General features: G+C 37.9%; 1 protein-coding gene and 1 non-coding gene across 5 annotated transcripts in view; one reads left to right on the top strand and one right to left on the bottom strand.

Annotated features, from left to right (window-relative positions):
- The window catches only part of ARNT (aryl hydrocarbon receptor nuclear translocator), a 63,578-nt gene that overhangs the window by 9,847 nt on the left and 33,829 nt on the right, over window positions 1-19,902 (top strand). For all 4 annotated transcript variants that reach the window (XM_036860418.1, XM_036860410.1, XM_036860401.1 and 1 more), the window contains exons 2-3: window positions 14,426-14,537; window positions 18,175-18,219. In XM_036860418.1, the coding sequence (XP_036716313.1) occupies window positions 14,426-14,537; window positions 18,175-18,219 (157 nt within the window). The remainder of the gene's footprint in view (window positions 1-14,425; window positions 14,538-18,174; window positions 18,220-19,902) is intronic.
- On the bottom strand, window positions 4,741-4,813 carry TRNAR-CCU. Its single transcript has one exon. It is a non-coding gene; the product is annotated as a tRNA-Arg (tRNA).

Below are 19,902 nucleotides of genomic sequence, written 5' to 3'. Positions count from 1 at the left end.
TGATGTCATCCACACCATTTCTAGAACTTAGGCATGCTCTCACCTCTGTGTCTTTGCACTCTGCCTGGAATGCATTTCTCCCAGATACCTGCGTGGTTTGTTCCTTTACCTCCTTCTGACCTTTCCTTAAATGTTAACCTTTTCAGCGAGGTCTTCCCTCAATATCTAAAATTGCTTGAACCTTTATGTATTTCTGAGTTGACTCACCTAGTTTATTTTTCTCCACATTTATCACTATATAACATATTGTTAGGTCAAACCAAATGAAATGACTATCCATTTTTTACCTATAAAATGTCAGTTTCATATTATCAACCCATTTTATATTTTAATCATTTCTCAATTTATCTTTCTCTTCCACTAACATGTAAAAAAAAAGTTAGGATTTTTGTTTCTTTTATTTATTGTTTTATCTCTAGGGCCTGCAACAATGTCTGGCATATAATAGGCATGCAGTAAATAGAAATGAATTCTTCCAGGCTTTTGTTATGCATATAAACTTTATAAAGGATTATATTATATATAATTTTCTGTAGCTTATTTTTCCATAATCATATATGGTGAATAACTTTCCATCTCAATGATATAGATCCACCTCAAAAATTTTTTTTATATATTGAAATTTTTTTATTGTGGCAAAATACACATAAAATTTGCCTTTTTATGCAGCTCAATAACAAAAAAACAAACAACCCAATCCAAAAATGGGCAGAAGACCTAAATAGACATTTCTCCAAAGAAGATATACAGATTGCCAACACACACATGAAAGAATGCTCAACATCATTAATCATTAGAGAAATGCAAATCAAAACTACAATGAGATATCATCTCACACCGGTCAGAATGGCCATCATCAAAAAATCTAGAAACAACAAATGCTGGAGAGGGTGTGGAGAAAAGGGAACACTCTTGCACTGTTGGTGGGAATGTAAATTGATACAGCCACTATGGAGAACAGTATGGAGGTTCCTTAAAAAGCTAAAAATAGAACTACCATACGACCCAGCAATCCCACTACTGGGCATATACCCTGAGAAAACCGTAATTCAAAAAGAGTCATGTACCAAAATGTTCATTGCAGCTCTATTTACAATAGCCAGGACATGGAAGCAACCTAAGTGTCCATCATCGGATGAATGGATAAAGAAGATGTGGCACATATATACAATGGAATATTACTCAGCCATAAAAAGAAATGAAATGGAGGTATCTGTAGTGAGGTGGATGGAGTTAGAGTCTGTCATACAGAGTGAAGTAAGTCAGAAAGAGAAAAACAAATACAGTATGCTAACACATATATATGGAATCTAAGGGAAAAAAAAAAAAAGGTCATGAAGAACCTAGTGGCAAGACGGGAATAAAGACACAGACCTACTAGAGAATGGACTTGAGGATATGGGGAGGGGGAGGGGTAAGATGTGACAGGGTGAGAGAGTGGCATGGACATATATACACTACAAAATGTAAAATAGATAGCTAGTGGGAAGCAGCGGCATAGCACAGGGAGATCAGCTCGGTGCTTTGTGACCACCTAGAGGGGTGGGATAGGGAGGGTGGGAGGGAGGGAGATGCAAGAGGGAAGAGATATGGGAACATATGTATATGTATAACTGATTCACTTTGTTATAAAGCAGAAACTAACACACCATTGTAAAGCAATTATACTCCAATAAAGATGTTTAAAAAAAAAATTTGCGGGCTTCCCTGGTGGCGCAGTGGTTGACAATCTGCCTGCCGATGCAGGGGACGCGGGTTCGAGCCCTGGTCTGGGAGGATCCCGCGTGCCGCGGAGCGACTGGGCCCGTGAGCCACGGCTGCTGAGCCTGCGCGTCTGGAGCCTGTGCTCCGCAGCGGGAGGGGCCGCGAAGGTGAGAGGCCCGTGCACCGTGGTGAGGAGTGGCCCCCGCTTGCCGCAACTGGAGGGGGCCCTCGCGCGGAGACGAGGACCCAACACAGCCAAAAAATAAATTAAAAAAAATTTTTGCCTTTTTAACTTTTAAAAAGTTTATTTATATTAACAATTTAAAAACAATTTTTATTTTATTTATTTATTTTTGGCTGTGTTGGGTCTTTGTTGCTGCACACGGGCTTTCTCTAGTTGCAGTGAGTGGGGGCCACTCTTTGTTGTGGTGCGCGGGCCTCCCATCGCGGTGACCTCTCCTGTTGTGGAGCCCGGGCTCTAGGCACACGAGCTCGGTAGTTGTGGCTCACGGGCTCTCGAGTGCAGGCTCAGTAGTTGTGGCGCACGGGCTTAGTTGCTCTGCGGCATGTGGGATCCTCCCGGACTAAGGACCAGGGAACCCATGTCCCCCGCATTGTCAGGCAGACTCCTATCCACTGCACCACCAGGGAAGCCCCTAAAATTTATTTTTAATTGAAGTATAGCTGAATTACAGTGTTGTGTTAATTACTGACGTACAGCAAAATGACTCAGTTATACCTATATATGTACATCTTTTTCATATTCTTTTTAACTATTTTTAAGTGTACAGGTCAGTGGCATTAGTATAGTCACATTGTTGTGCAGCCGTCACCACCATCCACCTCCAGAACTTTTTCATCTTGGAAAATTAAAACTCTGTACCTATTAAACAATTACTTCTTGTTCCCTAGTCCCTCCAGCCCACCCCGCCATTCTACACTCTATGAATCTGACGATTCTAGGTACCTTATATAAGTGGAATTCTGTAGTAGTCATCTTTTTGTGACTGGATTATTTCACTTAACATAATATTTTCAAGGTTCATCCATGTTGTAGCATGTTGCAGAATTTCCTTCTTTTTAAAGGCTGAATAGTATTCCATTGGATGTATATGCTACATATTTAAAAATCCATTCATCTTGATCAACACTGTGTTGCTTCTTCCTCTTGGCTATTGTGACTAATGCTGCTTTGAACATGGGTGTTGTACAAGTGTCTCTTCAAGACCCTGCTTTCAAATTTCAGTTCTTTTTAGTATATGCCCAGAAGTGGAATTGCTGGATTATATATTCATTCTAGTTTTAATTTTTTGAGGAATTTCCATACTGTTCTCAATAGTGGCTGCAGCTTTTACATTCCTACCAAAAGTGTACAAGAGTTTCAATTCCCTCACATCCTTGTTAACACATATTATTATTTTTTTTCTTTTTCATGGTGGCCATCCTAATGGGTGCGAGGTGATATCTCAGTGTAGTTTTGATTTGCATTTCTCTAATGATTAGTGATGTTAGGCATCTTTTCATGTGCTTATTGGCCATTTGTATACTTTCTTTGGAGAAACATATGTTCAAGTCCTTTGTCCATTTTTTAATTAGGTTGTCTTTTTTTGTTGTTGTTGAGACATAGGAGTTCTTTATGTATTCTGGATTTTAATCTCATAACATACATGGTTCACAACTGTTTTCTCCCATTCTGTGGGTTGCCTTTTTACTTTGTTGATACAGTGTTCTTTGATGCACAAAATTTCTAATTTCAATGAAGTCCAATTTATCTATTTTTTACTTTTGTTGCTTCTGCTTTTGATATATCCAAGAAATTGCCACATCCAGTGTCATGAAGCTTTTTCCCTATGTTTTCTTCTATGAGTTGCATAGTTTTCGCTCTTACATTTAGGTCTTTGATCCACTTTGAGTTAATTTTTGTATATGAGGTAATGTAAGGAAGGATACAACTTCATTTTTTTTAACATGTGGGTATCCAGTTTTCCCAGCACCATTTGTTGAAAAGATTATCCTTTCCCCATTGAACGGTTGTGACACCCTTGTTGAAAATCGTTTGACCGTATATGTGAGGGTTTATTTCTGGGCTCTGTATTCTATTCTGTTGGTCTATGTGTCTGTCTTTATGCCAGTGTCACACTATTTTGATTACTGTAGCTTTGTGATGCATCAACATTTTAACGGTGAGTATTTGAGTACTCTCTTTGTCCAGTATTAAAGGCAGTTATAATGCTGGGGCATGGAACAAAAGACATGCATAAAAGAGGTTTTGTATTTTGAGTTTAGATGCAGTTTATTATAAATATAATTTGGAGGTAGGTTTTAGGAATAATAAGTAAAATATTAAAAAACACATCCAGGACTTCCCTGGTGGCACAGTGGTTGGGAGTCTGCCTGCCGGTGCAGGGGACATGGGTTCGATCCCTGGCCCGGGAGGATCCCACATGCTGCGGAGCAGCTGGGCCCGTGTGCCGTGACTGCTGAGCCTGCGCTCTAGAGCCCGAGAGCCACAACTACTGAGCCCCTGCACCTAGAGCCGGTGCTCCGCAGCGGGAGAGGCCACAGCAATGAGAGGCCCGTGCACCACAGGGAAGAGTGGTCCCCGCTCCCCACAACTGGAGAGGGCCCGCGTGTAGCAGCAAAGACACAGCGCAGCCAAAAATAAAAATGAGTGAATAAATAAATAGGTTTATGAAAAAAAGAAAACATCCAAAGTGGTTCATATTTTATACAAGGTAGGAATATGATGAATTATTGTTAACAACATTTCTTTTTGAACATTTCATTATCTATTCAACTTTTAATGCTTCGTTTATCATTTCTGTTTTCCTCATTCATGTTTTCAATGACTTAGTTTTATATTATTTCTCCTATTTCAGGAAAGGAAGTCACATTTAGAGGTAGCTTTTTAAAAAATTATTTATTTATTTATTTGGCTGCGCTGGGTCTTAGTTGCAGCACGTGGGATCTTCATTGCCACGTGCAGGATCTTTTTTGCATCATGCGGGATCTTTAGGTGCGGTATGCGGGATCTAGTTCCCTGACCAGGGATCGAACCTGGGCCCCCTGCATTAGGAGTGCGGAGTCTTCACCACTGGACCATGAGGGAAGTCCCAAGAAGTAGCTTTTCTATAAATTTGGGAGACTGTGTTGACTGACTAAAATATTTACTATTTTTCTGTAATTTCTGTCAAGTTATGATTTTAATAGAAGGTGCTTAAATTCGGTGCACTAAGAATACTCCTTAACTGTGCTACACTTAACATCACACTAAGTTCCTCTTCCATTTAAAAGGAGCTAATCTTAGTAAGTTAAATCTAGAGTATGATAAAAGAATCATACATCATTATTATATTAGGTCCTTAGGCCTGTAGTGACAAATTACCACAAACTAGAGGGCTTAAAACAACAGAAATTTATTCTCTTGCAGCTCTAGAGACTCAACGTCCGAAATGAAGATATTGGCTGGTTAGGTTCCCTCTTTTTTAGCTTGTAGACACATCACTCCAGTCTCTGTATCCAAATGTCTGTCTCATTGCTTTTATAAAAACAGCAGTCATTGGATTTAGAGCCCATCCTAAGATCTCCGTCTTCACTAATTATATCTTCAGAGACCCTATTTCCAAGTAAGGTCACATTCTGAGTCTCTGTGGACATGCATTTTTACACTCTTCAGCCCACTACAATTTATTGAGCAAGATTTATTCCAGGAACTCAAGGATCGGTCACCCTGAGAAAACCTATATACTTTGTGTCATTAACAAACTAAAGGGGGAAAAATGATTGTATCAATAAATGCTTTATAAAAACAGTTGTTTCTGATTTTAAAAAATCCATTCCTGATTTTTTTAAAAAAAGACTATTAAATCAGAATATGGGAATTCCTGGGCGGTCCAGTGGTTAAGACTTGGTGCTTTGCTGTCACTGCTGTGGGCCTGGGTTCAATCCCTGGTCAGGGAACTAAGATCCCACAAGCTGCATGGCGTGGCCAAAAAAAAAAAGTGAATAAATAAAGAGATTCTTAACCTTTTGTATCACGTGGACCCCTATGACTGGTGACATCTGTTGAACCCTTCTTCAATCTCATTGGGTCATTGTGGGAATAAATGAGAGGCACACAAGTTGCCCAGCACAGTGCCTGGCACACAGTGAGGGCTTAGAAAAAAATAAGTTATTATTATCACTGATTATCCATGCACTCACTGTAAAGGCAAGGAGTAACACTTTTGCTTCGAGGCTTCAAAAGTTCTTATCACACTTTTTGTGTTGCATCCATGACTAAATAAAAACCTCCTCTGGTCTGGGCCAAGTTGGAGACCCTGGTGAGGGGCAGAAAGACTTGCACATGGGAGGAAACTCTGGTGAGCTGGTGGGGCAGGTCCCTAGGCCCCCAGATCACCCTGGCATGCAGCTTGCTCTCCCTGTTGAACCCATAGAATGTTATTCAGAGTGTAAATAACACTACATAGTATTATGAAAAATCAATTCTATTAAAAATATAGTTATCAAAATATAAAAAATTACAAATTTGTAATACAAAAATTAATGTTTCTTCTTTATTAACACAATAAATAAGATGTAGTGACAAGTCTAATAATTGCCATATTCTCAAAGTAGTATTGAATGTAGCAGTAATTCTAGATATCCATAATAACCGTCATGTGATATCTGATTTTATTGATGACAAAATCACAGATACTGCTAAAACTACTGTGTTTTACTGTACTTTCATGATTGAAGGAAATGCTAAATTTCAGTTAGAGATTAATGAAAGTAAAGAAAGAAAATTGTTCTTCATCCAAGTTTACCAGTGGATTTTATCCCTTGACCCACAGATTAAGAACCCTTGCAATAATGCAGTAAGAGAAGGAAACTAAATACTAGTGTAAATATTGAGTAAAGAAAGGTAAAATAATCATTCCTTGCAGATAATGTGATTGTATATTAAGAAAGTCCAATAGGGACTTCCCTGGTGGCACAGTGGTTAAGAATCCACCTGCCAGTGCAGGGGACACGGGTTCGAGCCCTGGTCAGGGAAGATCCCACATGCCGCGGAGCAACTAAGCCTGTGTACCACAACTACTGAGCCTGCGCTCTAGAGCCTGTGAGCCACAACTACTGAGCCCATGTGCCACAACTACTGAAGCCCGCACGCCTAGAGCCCATGCTCCACAACAAGAGAAGCCACTGCAATGAGAAGCCCACACACCGCAATGAAGAGTAGCCCCCGCTGGACACAACTAGAGAGAGCCTGTGTGCAATGAAGACCCAATGCAGCCAAAAATAAATAAATAAATAAATAAATAAAGTCCAATAAACTAAATGCTTTTAGATAAGGTAATTTAGTAAAGTTATTTGAGTACAATATAAACACACTGAAGTCAATAGCTTTCTCTTATTCTAGCAATAACCAGTTAGAAGTTGAAATGGAAAAGATTTCATTCACAATAGTATTAAGAGCTATAAAATACCTAAAAATAATATAACAAGAAAGATGTAAGACATGTGAAGAAAACTGTAAAATTTTATTAAAGGACATTAGGAAATGTCTGAATAATATTCCTGGATGATGAAATGCAATATCATGCTACTGGTCCCTCAAAATTATTATATAAATTTAATGTAATTGAATTAACCTCAAGCGTTTTTTTGTTGTTAGAACTTTATATAGATTTTAAAGTTCAAAAGGAGGATGAAGTATATGACATTAAAAGGTTTTTAAAACTTTTAAATTAAACTTTCTTTTGAGATGATTTTATATTCATATTCAATTATGAGAAATAATACAGAGATCCCCTACCCTTAGCCCAGTTTCCCCCAGTGGTTGTACCTTGCAAAACTATAGTGTAATATCATGACCAGGATATTGACACTGGTACAGTCAAGATACAGAATACTTCTATCATTGCAAGGGTCCCTTGTGGTGCCCTTTTAAAGCAACACCCACGTTCCTCATACTTCCACCCTCTCCTTAATCCCCAGAAGCTACTAACCTGTTCTCTATTTCTATAATTTTGTTATTTCAAGAATGTTCTACAAATGGAATTGTACAGTGTGTAGCCTTTTGCAGTTGGCTTTTTTCATTCACCATGATACTCTGGAGATTCATCCAGGTTGTGTGTATCAGTAGTTCACTTCTTTTTGTTGCTGAGTAGGGGTATATATATCAGTTTAACCATTTACTTGTTGAAGGCCATCTGGATTTTTTCTCCAGTTTTTGGCTATTACAAATAAAAGCACTCTAAATATTTGTGTACAGGTTTTTGTATGAATGTAAGTCTTCATTTTTCTGGGATATATACCCACAAGTGCAGTGCTGGATTGTATGTTAATTGCATGTTTAGTTTTTAAAGAAACTCCCATACTGTTTCCCGAAGTGGCTGCACTATATTATATTCTCACCAGCAGTGTATAAGTGATCTTTTTCTGTATCCTTCCCAGCATTTGGTATTTATTATTATTTTTTTTTAGCCATTATGATAGGTATGTAGTGCATCTTATTGTGGCTTTAATTTGCATTTCCCTCTTGGCTAATGATGTTGAACATCTTTTCATATGCTTATTTACCATTTGTGTATCTTCTTTGGTAAAATGTCTGTTCAAGACTGTTTGCTTTTTTACTGTTGAGCTTTGAGAGTTCTTTTTATATTCTAGATACAAGTCCTTTGTCCTTTGTTGCAATGTTTTTCCCACTCTGTAACTTGTCTTTTGATCCTCTCACAGTCTTTCACAGAGCAAAAGTTTTTAATTCGGTGATGTCCAATTTACCAGTTTTTCCTTTCATGGATCTTGCTTATGGTACCAAGTCTGAGAACTCTTTGACTAGCCCCTAGATGCTGAAGATTTTCTCCTATTTTTTTAAAAATTTATTTTACTTTATTTATTTTTGGCTGTGTTGGGTCTTCATTGCTGCGCGCGGGCTTTCTCTAGTTCCAGCGAGCAGGGGCTACTCTTCGTTGCTGTGCACGGGCTTCTTATGCGGTGGCTTCTCTTGTTGCGGAGCACAGGCTCTAGGTGCACAGGCTTCAGTAGTTGTGGCACATGGGCTCAGTAGTTGTGGCACACGGGCTTAATTGCTCCGCAGCATGTGGGATCTTCCCAGAGCAGGGATCGAACCCGTGTCCCCTGCACTGGCAGGCGGATTCTTAACCACCGCACCACCAGGGAAGTCCATCTCCTGTGGTTTTTTCTAAAAGTTACATAGTTACACTTTACATATAAGTCCATGATCCATTTTGATTAATTTTTGTATAAGGGGTCAAGGTTCATTTTTTTGCCTATGGATGTCTAGTTGCTCTAGCACCATTGAAAAGGCTATCTTTCCTCCATTGAATTGCTTTTGCACTTTTGTCAAAATCATTTGGGCATATTTGTTTGGGTCTGTTTCTGGGTTCCATTGATCTAAGTGTCTGTCCCTTTGCCAGGGCCACACAGTCTTAATTGCTGTAGCTATATTAGAAGTCTTTCAGGTAGACTCTTTTCTCCCACTTTTTCTTTGTTTTAGCTATTATAGTTTCCTTACCTTCCTGTATAAATTTTAGAATGGTCATGTTTAATTTTTTAAAAAATTTTTTAGTTAAAAAAATTTTTTTAATACAATTAGTTTTTATTTATTTTTATTTTTGGCTCCGTTGGGTCTTCGCTGCTGTGCGCGGGCTTTCTCTAGTTGCGGCGAACAGGGGCTACTCTTCATTGCAGTGCACGGGCTTCTCATTGCGGTGGCTTCTCTTGTTGTGGAGCATGGGCTCTAGGCATGCGGGCTTCAGTAGTTGAGGCACGTGGGCTCAGTAGTTGTGGCTTGTGGGCTTAGTTGCTCCGTGGCATGTGGGATCTTCCTGGTCCAGGGATTGAACCTGTGTCCCCTGCATTGGCAGGCGGATTCTTAACCACTGTGTCACCAGGGAAGTCCCTAGAATGGTCATGTTTATATCTTCAAAAACATCTGGGTAGAATTTTGATAGGAATTGCATTAAACCTGTTTATCAGTTTGAAGAGAATTGACATCTTTTGTTGAGTCTTCCAGTCCATGAACATGGTATGTCTCTCCATTTATTTAGGTCTTTGATTCTTTGATCAGCATTCTTTCAGCATACAAATCTTGTGCCTGTTTGATAGATTTACACTTAAATATTTTTTCTATTTTGAAGTGGTTATGAATGGTTTTATATTTTAAATTTTGATGCCCATGTGTTAATTGCTAGTATATAGAAACACAATTGATTTTTGTATATTAACTTTGTATACTGCAACTTTGTTGAATTCACTTATTTGTTCTAGGAAGGTTTTTTTGTTTATTTTGGTAGATTCCTTAGGATTTTCTACAAAGACAATCATGTAATCTGCAAATGGGGACAGTTTTATTTTTTCCTTTCTGATCTGTATGCCTTCTATTTCCTTTTCCTGCACTTTTGCACAGGCTAGAACTTCCCACACTATGTTTAAATAAGTGATGAGAGTGAACATTTTTTCCTAGTTCCCAAATCTTAGGGAGAAAACATTGTCTTTCACCATTAAGTATAATATTAGCAGCAGTTTTTTTTTTTCTTTCTTTCTTTTTGTAGATACTTTTATCAAGGTGAGGACATTTCACTTTATTTTAATTTTTCTATGTTTTTATCAGAATGGGTATTGAATTTTAGCAAATACTTTTTATGCATAGGCTGATATGATCATGTTATTTTTCTTCTTAGCCAATTAATATGTTGATTGATTTTAAGTACTGAACAAGTTTACTTCCCTTGAATAAAACACATATGGTCACGTTGTATAGTTCTTTTGCGTATTGCTAAATTCTGTTTGCTAGAATTGCTAAATTTTATTTACTAATATTTTGTTAAGGATTTTTGCATCTATTTTCATGAGGAACATTGATCTCTAGTTTTTGTTTTGTTTTTATACTGTCTTTGTCTGGTTTTTGTATCAGGGTAATACTAGCTTCAAAAGATGAATTGGTAAGTGTCCCCTTCCTCAAATAGTTTCTGGAGGAGATTGTGTAGCATTGCTGTTAGTTCTTTAAATGTTTGGTAGAATTCTCCAGTGAAATCACTGGAAAAAATTCTAGACCTAAAATTTTTTTTTTTTTGAGAGTGCTTAAATTATGAATTCAGTTTTCTAATAGGTATGAGGCCATTCATGTCACCTATTTTGTGTTTGGACAGTTGTTTTAGTTTGTATTTTTTAAGGAATTGATCGTTTTGGTCTAAGTTGTCAAATTTATGTGTGTAAGTTTTAGTATTCCTAATTATCTCTTAGATTTCTTCAGGGTCTCTAGTGATATCCCTGGGGTTTTTTTTCCTGATTTTGGTAGTTTGTGTGTTGTTTGTCTTGCTAGAGGTTTGTCAATTTTATTGATCTATTTAAAGAACTCTTTGTTTTATTTTTAAATTGTTCTTCTGTTTTAAAATTTTATTATTTTGTGTTTTCTATTATTTCCTTCCTTTTGCTTCCTTTGGGTTTATTTATTTATTTATTTATTTATCCTAGGTTCTTGAGGTGGAAGTTTAGATGATTTATTTGACTTTTCCTCTTTTCTAATATAGTATTTTAGTGACTATAGCTTTTGGGGTGTCCCACAAACTTTGCCATCTTGTAATTTCATTTAAAATTTTTAAAAAAAATAAATTTATTTATTTTTGGCTGTGTTGGGTCTTCGTTGCTGTACATGGGCTTTCTCTAGTTGCAGCGAGTGGGGGCTGCTCTTCGTTGTAGTGCATGAGCTTTTCATGCAGTGGCTTCTCGTGTTGTGGAGCACGGGCTCTAGGCACACGGGCTTCACTAGTTGTGGCACGTGGGCTCAGTAGTTGTGGCTTGTGGGCTGTAGAGCGCAGGCTCAGTAGTTGTGGTGCACGGGCTTAGTTGCTCTGCGGCATGTGGGATCTTCCCGGACCAGGACTTGAACCTGTGTCCCCTGCATTGGCAGGCGGATTCTTAACCACTGCGCCACGAGGGAAGTCCTCATTTTAATTTTAGTTCACTGTACTTTTTATTCCCTTTGAGGCTTCCTCTTTGACTGATTATTTAGAAATGTGTTATTTAGTGTCCAAGTGAATGGAGATTTTCCTGTTATCTTTCTGTTACTGATTTCTAAATAGTTTGATTCCACTGTGGTTGGAGAATCCAATCTATGATTATTTTATTTATTTATTTGTTTTTTAAATTTTTGGCTGCACTGGGTCTTTCTTGCAGTGTGTGGGCTCTTTGTTGCGGGCTTCTCTCTAGTTGCGGGCTCAAGAGCACGTGGGCTCAGTAGTTGTGGCATGCAGGCTTCTCTTCAGTTGTGGCTCGCAGTTTTGGTTGCCCCGTGGCATGTGGGATCTTAGTTCCCCGACCAGGGATCGAAGCCGCATCCCCTGCATTGGAAGGTGGATTCTTAACCACTGGACCACCAGGGAATTCCCGCAATTCTTTTATACTTGTTGAGGTTTGTTGAAAGGCCCAGGATATGGTCTGTCTTGGTATATGTTCTGGGGACACTTGAAAAGAATGTTTATCTGCTGTTGTTGGATGTAGTGTTTTTATAAATGTTAATTGGACCCTGTTGATTGAGGTATCATTGAGAACTTCTATATCTTTGCTGATTTTCTTTTAAGTTTTTTTTAATACTTACTTATTTTATTTTTGGCTGTGTTGAGTCTTAGTTGAGGTATGCGGGATCTTTGTTGGCGGCATGCAGGATCCTCCCCTGTGGCGTGGACTCCTCGTTGTGGCGCGTGAGCTTCTCTGTAGTTGTGGCATGTGGGCTGCAGAGTATGTGGGCTCTGTAGTTGTGGTGTGTGGGCTCCAGAGCGTGTGGGCTCTATAGTTTGCGGCACGCAGGCTCTCTAGTTGTGGCCCGCATGCTTAGAAGTTGCAGCGTGCAGGCTTAGTTGCCCCGCAGCATGTGGGATCTTAGTTCCCTGACCAGGGATCGAACCCGCGTCCCCTGTATTGGAAGGTGGATTCTTAACCTCTGGACCTCCAGGGAAGTCCCTGTTTAGGTATTCTTTTAGGATAGGTCTGCTGGTGACAAATCCTCCTTAGTTTTCCATCATCAGAGAAGGTATTGATTTCCCACTCATTTCTTAAACTTTTTTTTAATTTTTAAAACTTTTAAAAATTTTATTTATTTATTTTTGGCTGAAGCAGAAGTAGTATATGACATTTAATAAGAAAATTTTGTAAAATAAATTAATGGAGAGTGGAGGACTTTCCTATTAGATAATTCAAATGTACTATAAAGCTGTTGTTATCAAACATGTTCAGTATTGACATAGGAGCTGGAAAATATATTAATACAGAATAAAAGTATAGAAAGAGATCAATTATTTGTAGACACCTAAAAGGAAAGTAAAGTAAGTAAAGTAGTAAAGTAAAAGTAAAAGTAAAGTAGTAAAGGAGTCATTTCCGATAAGTGGGGAAAGGATGGATTATCTCATAAATGATATTAGAATAATTATCTAACCATGTATAAGAAAATAATCAGAGTCCTGCCTTGTGCCAGGTAGGCATAAGTAGTAAATTCCAGATGGATTAAAAATCTAAATGTGAAACACAAAAGTATTATAAGAAAATATAGAAATAATCTCGAGGGTGGGGAGCTTTCCTAGGTAAGACAGAAATCCCAGAATTATTTAGGAAAACACTGATAACTTTTACAGCATAAAATTGTGAAATGTTATATATTTAAAGGCTAAGGTAGGTGATGAAAAAATATTTGTAATACATAACAGTCATATATTATCCTTTATATATTGATATTCTTTAATATCCTTTATATACTGATAGATATTACAAATTCATTAGAAAAAGATATTCAGTATAAAAATATCAAATATATGAAGAGTCACCTCATTGATTTCAGATGACTAATGTAAAAAGATATAAGAATTAAAACAAATACTGTACCATTTTTACCTGTCAGGTTTGGTGAAATTAAAAAGTATAATATGCAGTCCTGGTGAGGGAAATAGGTACTCTCATATCCTGTTAGTGGGAGCAAAAATTGTAGCAGGCTTTTTGGAACATAATTAGCCATGACCAAATGTGCCTGTTTTTGAGCAGAGAGATAGGTGTATATAATCTGAGGGAAAAAATAAGAAATAAAATGAGCTCAACTTAAAAAAAACCACATTTATTTATTTATTTATTTGACTGCACTGGGTCTTCGTTGCAGCACGCAGGATCTTCGTTGTGGCATGTGGGATCTAGTTCTCTGACCAGGGATCGAACCCGGGCCCCCTGCATTGGGAGTGCAGAGTCTTTACCACTGGACCACCAGGGAAGTCCCTGGTGGGGACTGGTAGTCCCTCTATATAATTTTTTTTGAGTATTGGAATTTAGGTGATTTTTTTATTTTGGGTTTTTTTGTGTTTCCCAAAAAAAGTAAATCAGAGGAGCTAAGTTATATATACTTGTTGCATTAGTGAAATATGTAAACCAATTTGTGTGTGTGTTTTAGATTAATATTATGTCACTATTACCAGCTTTTAAAAGAGAAGGCTATAGAATGTAGTACTACCTCTTCCAAACTGTATTAAGTTGGGGGAACTGAAGTGTAAGGACATCTTTTCCCAGGGTAAGAATTCAAGAAAAGCAGTCTGGACGTAAGCATTTTTGGGTTTTCTAGCAAACTCCTGAGATTTTATCCATAGCTTGAGCCTTTCTTCTAGCCAGTTTGATGATGATGATGATGATAAGCAAGGACAATCTTTTTAAAATCTGTATTTCTGTTTTTCTCTGACAGAAATGACATCAGATGTACCATCACTGGGTCCAGCCATTGCCTCTGGAAACCCGGGGCCTGGGATTCAAGGTGGAGGAGCCATTGTCCAGAGGGCTATTAAGCGGCGACCAGGGTGAGTTTGAGCGTAGTATGTTACAAACGTCTCTCCTTTAAACCAGCCTGATTTTGTTAGTCGCTGAACCATCTGTTCCTAACCCTCTCACTTCTTCTGGCTACTTACTACACTCCTATCAGATAACTTTCTTTAGTCCCAGGATTTTTCTCTGTATTGAATTGATTTTTTTATCTTAGTTTCTTAGGAGCAGTTTTGTTTTTTTAAAACAAAAATCTCTAAGAGGTAAAGGACTCTGGCTAAGCCCAAAGATTTCACCATTGCTGAGAAAATTTCACTGCTTTCATTAAGCTTTGTATCTGCATTCTCAAAATTTTTTTGGTAGGCCTTTTTTTTTTTGGCTGCGTTGGGTCTTCGTTGCTGCACGTGGGCTTTCTCTAGTTGCGGCAGGCAAGGGCTACTCTTCGTAGCGATGCATGGGCTTCTCGTTGCAGTGGCTTCTCTTGTTGCACAGCACGGGCTGTAGGTGTGTAGGCGTCAGTAGTTGCAGCACACGGGCTTAATAGTTGCGGCGCAAGGGCTCTAGGGCGCATGGGCTTCAGTAGTTGTGGTGCTCAGGCTCCGTAGTGGTGGCTTGTGGGCCCTAGAGCACAGGCTCAGTAGTTGTGGCGCACGGGCTTAGTTGCTCCGCGGCATGTGGGATCTTCCCAGACCAGGGATCGAACCTATGTCCCCTGCATTGGCAGGTGGATTCTTAACCACTGTGCCACCAGGGAAGTCCCTGGTAGGCTTTTTACTTTTCTGAATTTAGAGAATGCTGAACTGTAGAATATGTCTCCTTTAAGTTATTGATATGTTGCCTTGTTTGGAACCTAGAGTCCATTCAGTTCCAAAATTATTTATTAGATGCCTCATTAGTGTAAGTCATTGTGCCAATTGCTACTAGGATACAAAGGTAAATAAGGCACAGTCTTCGTCTTTTAGTTGCTTATGTTCTGAAAGGGATAATCATTACACACATAAATATAATTCAAGATAGAATACGCCAGGTTTGCTAAGAAAGGAACAAATACACTGCTGTGTGTTTCAGTGTATGGAAATACCACCATTGGTTGGTAGAAATTGGGAAAGGCTTCAGAAAAGAGGTTGCTTTAGAAAGGCCTGGAAGAATGGGTAGTATTTTACCTACTTTTTAAAGCATTAAAGTATTGAATTTTTTTTCTTTCTTTTGCTTTTAATAATTATGTAGCTAGTGTTATAACTAGTCTTTAAGTTTCCTCTTACCAGTAGTAATGCAAGAGTGATCCCTGGGTTAAGGTGTTAACATGAGTAACATATTAAGACTTGCTATGTCTCCAAGAGCTTTATACATTTTAACTCATTTATTGAGGTAGCTGGTGAATAAGTAACTTACCCAAGGTTTTAAAGCTAGTAAGTGGAAGATCTATGATATGAACCTTGGGAGGTTAGCTTTATTGTCTACTCTCTTAAACACAGTGTTATGGTTATATATAATAGCAAACAATTAGAAGCAGTATTATCAAAATTAGGGGATTGGTTGAGAAAGTTGTATTGAAAATGTACAGCTATTAGAAGTGACAAATATGTATTGGTACAGAAAAATGTTTACAGTATATTGAGAAAAGAGGTTACAGGGGCTTCCCTGGTGGCGCAGTGGTTAAGAATCCGCCTGCCAATGCAGGGGACACGGGTTCAAGCCCTGGTCCGGAAGATCCCACATGCCACGGAGCAACTAAGCCCGTGTGCCACAACTACTGAGCCTGCGCTCTAGAGCCCGCGAGCCACAACAACTGAAGCCCATGTGCCACAACTACTGAAGCCTGCGTGCCTAGAGCCTGTGCTCTGCAACAAGAGAAGCCACCACAATGAGAAGCCCTCGCACCACAACGAAGAGTAGCCCCCGCTCACCGCAACTAGAGAAAGGCACACAGCAACGGAAGACCCAATGCAGCCAATAAATAAATAAATAAAATAAATAAATATATTTTTTAAAAAAAGAATAAAATTAAAAAAAAGAGGTTACAGTGTATGTAATATACCAACTCTATCAGAAAGAAATACATAAATAACGTGTGCATAGCAAAAAAACTGAAAGGATACTCATCAGATGTATGGGTGATGGGATTATGGGTGATTTATTTTTTCTTTTGTTTTTAGTTATTTCTAGATATTCTGAAGTGAGTGTGTTTTATTGATAATCAGGAAAATATATTAAAATAAATAATATACATTTTTTAAAAGAAAGATTGGAAAATATAGAAAGAAGACTAACAGAGCAATAATCCTACTACCCAAAGTCATCTCCCATCAGTTTTTTTAGTGTAATTACTTCATTCTTTATTCTATATGTAGATTTCTTTAAATAGTTATAATCATATAATTATGGGGGTTTATATAGCCTGGTCTTTTCACCTAATTGTATAAAATAACCTTTTTTCCATATTGTTACATATGCTATAGAAACATAATTTAAAATACTTACATAGAGGGGATGTACTTAATTGCTATTTTGGGACACTTAAACTGTTTTGAAGATTTGCTGTTATATGTAATGCTTAATGAATATCTTTGTACATAAATTTTTTCTCTGAGTTATTTCTTTAGGATAGATTCTTAGAAATGGAGTTATTGGGTAAATAGGTAGACTTTGACAGGTGATCTGGGGCTACAGAGAGGAAGAGGAATGGACACTTTCAGGGTTGATGCTATGTACTTCATATATAACCCATTTAGAGGCCCATAATATCAGGTTATCACACTAGTAGAGATCATTGGGTTAAGGTGGTAACATGAGTAGTGTTTTAGTTTAATGGAGTATAGAGATTAATAGGAGATTGGCCTGTCTCGTTACCTATAATGTTGCCTAATCCCTTGAAATGAAAGTCACCTCTGCTTTCACTAAACATTTAAAGCTTAGTGATTGTGCTCTCCATATGACGCTTTCTCATTCTCACTTGTATATTTATTTGTCTAGGCAAAGAATCCCTTGAGGGCAAGTCTTTTGTTTTCACCTCATCTAGCACAGTATCCGGAATGTAGCATATATTACATGTTCATTAGGTGAATGAAGGAGAGAAACATTATTTAACAACCTTCGGGGAATCCCCTGTTGGTTCAGTGGTTAGAACTCCACGCTTTCGCTGCTGAGGGCACGGGTTCAATCCTGGGTTCAGTCCCTGGGAACTAAGATCCCACAAGCTGTGCAGCGCAGCCAAAAAACAACCAACCAACCAACCAGCCACCCTCCAGAGGTCTTAAAATCACTCCCTATGGAACATCACTGTTTTGAGAGATGTTTCAGAGAGCTTAACATAGCCTAAAGCAGACTATAGAAGTGAAAAACGGACCTGAATTATTCATATTAATTTTTTCTTGTCTTTTTGAGTTGATCCTGCTCCTTTTGTAGAGGTTGTACTGTGATGTAAAACTTTGGCAAAGGTGGATTGCTACCCTAGGAAAATGAAAGGTAGCAATAGGTATTCCTTTTTGATTGGCCAATTTCTTTGCCCAGTTTGGTACAACAAGGAAGAGGTAATATAGCTTTACTTATTCCACCTCCTCTTTTCCTTCTTCCATCTGAGTGGGTGTTCAGATAGCTTGTGGATTTAGAATTTTAATTTTTTTAATGTTCTGCATTTTCAATAAGCTTATAATATTTTTTGTTGGCTTTCCCCAGATTGGATTTTGATGATGATGGAGAAGGGAACAGTAAATTTTTGAGGTAAGATCTTAAAAAACTTTCTCTAGATTTCTGATATTAAAAATTAGTTCATTATCTTTATATTTCTGACTCATAATATTTTTTGTCTTTAGGCCTAAGGAGAGTGCTTCATCCTAAAACTAAAATTACCTATTATATTATACCCCATAAAATTTTCAAGCATTCTGGTAATAGCTCCAGAGGAAAGAGCTCAATGAGGGGAGAGCAGAGAATTTACAAGACCCTCTGTATCAGTTATCTATTGTTGTGTGGCTTAAAAAGAACAATGATTTATTATTTCTCACAATTCTGTGGATTGGTTAGATGGTTATTCTGCTGATCTTGCCTAGACTCACTCATAAGACTGCATTCAGCTGCCTTGTCAGCTGGGAACTGGACTCAGCTGATAAGGCTGGGTATCTCTTTCTTTGTGGTCTTTTATCCTTAAGGAGGGCAGACTGAGTGTCTTTACATGGTGATGGCTGCAATCCAAAGGGCAAGTCCCAGTCTAAATGCTTATCAAGCTATTGCTTTGGATTGACATTTGCTGTTGTCCCATTGGCTAAAGCAAGTCATGTGTCCGAGTCCTGATTCAGTACAGGATGGTGCTACACCAGGTAGTGAATACTGCAAAGTGTAATTAGTTTGGGGGTCATTAATGTACTAATCTTTCATGCCCTCTAATACTCATTGACTTCTCCTACAGAGCAGGAATTGGAATTTGTATCCTTGAGTAGTGAATCTTCTGGAGAACTGAAAATGGACTTTTCAATATATTGATGAAGGAGTTCTTTCAGAGAAGGGAAATTTTTATTTTTGCTTATGACCAGTTACTTGGCTTTGTTTTTAAGTAAGGAAAGCAATAAGAGTCAAAGAATGGAAGATAACCTTGACTGCAACCTGCCTTTTTTCTTTTCAAATTTGAAAATATTACCTAGGTAGTGTCTACATTGCAGAATAACAAATATTTGAGAAATAAATAAAGGAGCCCTGTTTTTTAAACAATTTATTTTATTATGTGAACGCCCAGGCTTCATTATTTGTTTGTTTTATTAACTAAGTTCTTAAAAAAATATAAACATTATTTTGCAAAATTTTTAAACAGTGCAAAGTTATATGTAATGAAAGTACATCTTCCCTCACTTCAGACCTTCAGAATCCTTCCCCTTAGACAATTATAGTTTCCAGTTTATTAAGTATCCTTCTAGAAATATTCAGTGCATATGTAAGTGTATTTAAATGCACGTATATGTGTGCACATACACACACTCATTGTCTCCTCAGGTTTTGTTTTTACACAGAGGATGCCCATATTGTAAACTGCTTGCCATTGTTTAGTTTTATATTGCTTAGTTTAGTCAGTTATATCTATCTGTGTGTCTTTTTTTATTATTGTTGTTGTTTTTGCAATGTTTAAAGTGAAAGCTTGTGTTTCTAGCTACTGCCTAGTCGCGGAACACTGCCATATATTCTTGAAAACAACAACCATGATTTGGCCACCATAAAGAGGTAGTTGCAAAATATTGGAGAAAGCAGTTCTCCAAGAGAGCTCTTGAGACTTAATGAGTGTCAACAAATGTGAAGAGGGGTAGAGATTTCAATTTCTGTTCAAGAATAGACTTTTTTCATACAGTTCCATTGGGAATTCCTCCAATTAGGAACCCCTGATTATAATGATAAATACTGTTAGTGGAACTGTGTTGT

Source organism: Balaenoptera musculus, chromosome 1 (genome assembly GCF_009873245.2).
Source record: "Balaenoptera musculus isolate JJ_BM4_2016_0621 chromosome 1, mBalMus1.pri.v3, whole genome shotgun sequence".
NCBI lineage: Eukaryota > Metazoa > Chordata > Mammalia > Artiodactyla > Balaenopteridae > Balaenoptera > Balaenoptera musculus.
Note: the sequence above shows the minus strand (reverse complement) of the source record. Positions and strands in the feature narration are given on the sequence as shown.